The 4,916-nt window shown below is 31.1% G+C and overlaps 1 protein-coding gene across 1 annotated transcript; it reads left to right on the plus strand.

The window, feature by feature from the left end:
• Nucleotides 1–3,344: 3,344 nt before the first annotated feature.
• On the plus strand, nucleotides 3,345–4,699 carry LOC144545004 (putative F-box protein PP2-B2). Its single transcript, XM_078293558.1, has 3 exons — nucleotides 3,345–3,659; nucleotides 4,173–4,589; nucleotides 4,673–4,699. The coding sequence occupies exons 1-3, from the start codon at nucleotides 3,345–3,347 to the stop codon at nucleotides 4,697–4,699; spliced, it is 759 nt and encodes a 252-aa protein (XP_078149684.1).
• Nucleotides 4,700–4,916: the final 217 nt, after the last annotated feature.

The following is a 4,916-nucleotide window of genomic DNA, read 5'->3' on the forward strand; positions in this document are numbered from 1 at the left end:
AATAAAAAAAATACATAATCACAAATCTCATTTAAAAGAGAAAATTGCATAGAATACGTTTGTGATTTTAGATTCGCAAAATCCTCATAGATCATCAGAAATGTGGAAGAGATTGAATGAAGAAAAGAAATTCATCTCTAAAAACATATATGGTTTCCCCATATAGTTTGAGATTTAGTTGGAGAGACAATTATTTATGTAAAAATTATTCACTTTATTTGTATAAATATTTCCGTTTTTAGATATAAATACTTTCATGCATGGAGATTAATATTTTAGAAAAAAAATCAGTACTGAAGTTGTGTACTTTCCAAGACAGTTATGGAAGTTAAGTAAGAGAATAAATAGGATTATAGAGGTGCGGGAACAATTATCATAATCATAATATTATACCTTTAATCTGCAGTCTTAACTTTTTCCAATATTTAATGTGGGTCAGGAATTGGAATTTGCGCTGGTCCACAAAATAAGATAAAAACTTAAATATTATCAGTTCTATCTATAATATACTATTGAGCTTCATAATAATAATAGCATCAATGTTATAAAACCTAATAGTACCTAGTTATTCAGTTAGATTTAAGAAAATAAATAAACCAAATCTGTTAATATTAATTTCTTTACCTCTACAAGAACTTTTTTTTTTTTTTGGGTTACCCCTAGAGAAATTTTCTTCGAATTACCAGTTGACTGACTTTTATTTTTGATTGACTTAGAATGTAACAGTAAAATCAAATACTTTTAATGACCACATAAGTTTCTTTTCCTTTATTTATTTTATTTTTTTTGAAATGCTTTAGAGAAGCATTTAAAAAAATAAATAAAGGAAAAGAAACTTATGACCTTATCTTTTTCTCGTGGTGAACAAGTAGCAAGAAAAAAGGCCTTTCCTTTGTCTTATCCTTTTCTTGTGGTGAACAAGTAGCAAGAAAGATGGCATATTGATGCCGATAGCGGGCCATTGCTTGAATAGCAGGCCTTTTGTTTGGATCATTCTGACCTGACCCTCCTAACTTGTAGTGCTTTGAAATGAAGAGGCCTAGATTATTTATTTGATTTGGTTTTTGCATTTAACATTAATTGAATTCATTCTTTTGGAAATAATTGTATTATTTTGTTTGCTTCGTGGGGTTTGATAAAAGACCTTGGTAATTTGATTTTCTAAGAGCGAATCATTCTATCAAATTGTGAAGTAAAAATTTGAATTACACACTTAAAGTTATCAATGTTAAATTTAGACAAGTACAATTGATGATTTGTGGTATAGGGATATATTTATTCCATGTATTAGGGATAAATGAATAGTTTGCTATAATTACCTTGATATTGTTTCATTCCTTAGCTATTTTAGTCATGCTGGGTTGGATAAGACTATTTGGATACTTGGTTTCTTTGGTGTGTTTGGTGTTAGCCAGTTAAAGAAATTTAGGTTGTTTATTGTAGTAGTTTTTTTCCCACTGGTATTGTCTTGTGGCATCATTTTTTAATTTATAATTTTAGATGAAATTAGTGGGTATCCACTATTATAAGAAGAAAAAATTAAATCTAAATTTGCATAGGGAAGAATGAATTGTATTTTTCTTTTATTTTAATGTTTGATAATGATCCCCAGAACTGATTTGGGCTAAAGGCATGCAGGAACTTTCTTGAAACATTAACTTTGATAATATATTCAGAGAAAAGTTCACTTAAAGAGTGACTTAGTGAGGATTATATTTTTTTTCTGAATTGCCTACCTTTAAATTTTTCAATAATGCACGGTACATGAATTATCAAAATAAGGTTTTAATTTTTTGACTTGGGCATGATATGAAAGATCTCACGATTGGGCAATTGGGTTTAATTTATAGAAAGCTGCTAAGGATTAAACCAGTTGTATTTCGGGCTCGTCCTCGGCCCAATACTGTACACACAAGTCCAATGAATCAAATGAATAAACAATTAAATAACTCTTTACCACAAACATCTCTATTTAGGGCGTGTTCGGATGTCAAGGAATTACACGGGATAGGATTTGATGCGAATGAGAACTCACTTTTGAAATAGTGGGAACCCACGCGAATGGGTACGTACGGGATGAATTATGGGAATGTTCTAAATTGAGTGTTCGGATGTACTGTGGGATTAGTTGTGGAAAATCTTATTTTTCTTTTAAAATGTTTGATATTATATAATTTTATTTATCAATACAATTGCCAATAATGCAATAAATAAATATATTAAATAATTACATAACATTTCTTATTATTTATTACTTTATAAAATAAAATATTTATTATAATTAAATAAGAAGCATTTAATAAGATGAACATGTAGTAACTTTGCATTCAATTAATACTCTAGAAATGTAGTTGTTACATCTATGAAAATTGAGTAGTTGGAAGAAAAAACATATTGACTTCTTGTTTATACACAGAGGTCTCATTATCTCATACCAGCAATTTATTATAATTACAGACTTTCGCTCTGGCTCCATATTGAGGAAAAGCCATTGAAGAAAGAGAGAGTCACAAACAGCGCGATTGGGAAAATAATTGAGTCAGACTCAATTTTCGTTTTCCCACAATTTTACATTGCGCAGGAAAGAAACTGGGGAGAATCATGGGAATAGATTGGAAAAAAAACCGAGCATCTGAACAGCTCTGGGTAATTACCTCAAAACCCATCCATTCCTATTATGAACCCAAACATCCGAACACGCCCTTAAAGCGAAGATTGTAGTTAAAGAAGGGAACATGCTCAAAATAACTAACACCTATGCCAACTATTCCTAAAATAACTGTGATAAAAAAAACCAACGCCTAAAACAACAAATGGAGTTTTCATATGTCTAAAAACTGCTTCTATAAATAAACTCAACATTTTCAGAGATATTCTAAATTTTATTTTTGAATTAATTCTTAACATAATTTTCATTACAAATTTTACCGAGTCCAACAAAATTTGTCCAGCCCAACTCTCTGATTCGTGCCTACCATGCGGCAACTTAAAAATCACAAATGATGACGGCCGTTGAAGAAGTGTTATAGGCATTACATAGGCTATTACAAATGATGACGATCAGTTAAATGGCTATTACAAATGATGACGATCAGTTAAATGGCTATTACAGTTTTTTATTATGATACAGGTTTTATTATTATATAGCATCCACAACATTAATAGTACAATCTATATTGAGATATATATAAATAGGACGTATAACATTAATTAGTAGTACAAATCTATATAAAGAAAATGTTCGACACACACACACATATATATATATAGGATTCAACAATCTTCAAATATAATTCACACCAATCATCCACTCTACACCCATAAATCGACATTAATTGTATGCCATGGAAGATACCTTCATTTCCAATGGCAAGTGCAGCGACAACAAAGATCTGCAAAACCACATCTCTCAACTACCGCTAGATTGTCTAATTAAGGTTATGCAATTAACCTCTCCAAAGGATGCATGTCGATGTGCAGCTGTATGCACCACTTTTAAATCGGTGGCTAATTCGAACTATGTATGGGGAGCTTTTTTGCCTGCCGATCTATCACCGATCCCTTACCATGCAAAGATTGATGTCCAACAGCTGCCTGTCTCAAAGAAGGAGATTTACCTCCACCTCTACCGCAATCGGATCCATCCTGTCTCAAAACATGTATGTTCTTTCTCAGTATTTGTGGGTGTCAGGGGCACCATTTTAACCAGTTATCGGATCTGTATCCTATTTGATAAAGTGGATATGAGTTAGTATTTTTCATTAGCTTATTTGATATGGGTATGGGCAAGGATTTTATTTCATTGACAAAATGAGTAAGGCTATGGTAAGACTAATTTTTAGATGTTCCTCTTTAGGGTAATTACCAAAAAAATAAAATTAAATATATGGATGTGTATTCCATTACAGATATATAAAATGTTAAACACACAACAAACAAAGCACAATAAATGTTTGATTGATTTCATCTCGCAATATGTTGTGAATTGATTCCATCTAGCAACATTTCTTTGGAAGAAAATGAGAAAGAAACAACAAGTGAATAATATATGTGAGCCATTTGTACTATAAGATACAAAACAATATGTTTGTATAAAGTACAAACTATATTGAAATTAATTAGAATTTTCTAAGATTTTGTCTACTTTTTGTTTGCATGTTTGTGGGAAATAGATTTTAAAGTTGGATTTGTTGAGCGGAGCAAAAATAATACTGCTACAGAGACTATCTATATTAATAACAGATCTGAGAGGAATTCCAACTGAGATTAAAGGAGCAATACTTTGCAAAGATCTCTCTCCGAATATGAAATATGCTGCCTATATTATCTTTACTGGAATACCATACGAGCAGTCTCTCGAAATTACTCAATGGATCTATGACAGTTCAAGTGGCCATGTAACTTCAATGTACTCGATGGATATTATGGGGCAAAAATGGCAGAAAAGAGGAGATGGATGGAGGGAGATTAAGTTGGGAGAATTTAATACTGGAGTTGGAGAAGACCGAGTTCTGCATTTCAGCATTCATGATACATACTCTAAATATCTGATAAATCATATAATTTTTATAGGCTTTGAAGTAAGGCCTGTATGTTAAATCTTGGACTATATTAGAGATATCTAGCTATAGAAACAAAAATATTATTCTTCTAAATATTCATTTTGTAATAGATCAAGGAAACTAAATATGCTGAGTGAACACTTTATCTTCATTTCTTGTCATTTCCATCTGGATGTAAACAATCTACGCCACACAAATAGTGTGATGCAAGTTTTTCTTTTCTGTTTTCACAATCTCAAGCTGGTTGGCAAATCTAAGGATTTGTTCTGGAATTTATACTGAATTTCAAACTTTTCCAAAAAACCAACAGTAGATGCCTCGCATGTAAATAATTTTTTTATCAATATATTTGTT

Source organism: Carex rostrata, chromosome 27 (genome assembly GCF_964058835.1).
Source record: "Carex rostrata chromosome 27, lpCarRost1.2, whole genome shotgun sequence".
NCBI classification, from domain to species: domain Eukaryota; kingdom Viridiplantae; phylum Streptophyta; class Magnoliopsida; order Poales; family Cyperaceae; genus Carex; species Carex rostrata.

Excerpts from the sequence above, each read along its gene's own strand:
- LOC144545004 (XM_078293558.1), top strand. The coding sequence starts at position 3,345 with ATGGAAGATACCTTCATTTCCAATGGCAAGTGCAGCGACAACAAAGAT. Across the intron at positions 3,660-4,172 it reads TCCATCCTGTCTCAAAACAT|ATTTTAAAGTTGGATTTGTT; the intron begins GTATGTTCTTTC and ends TGTGGGAAATAG. Across the intron at positions 4,590-4,672 it reads TAGGCTTTGAAGTAAGGCCT|ATCAAGGAAACTAAATATGC; the intron begins GTATGTTAAATC and ends ATTTTGTAATAG.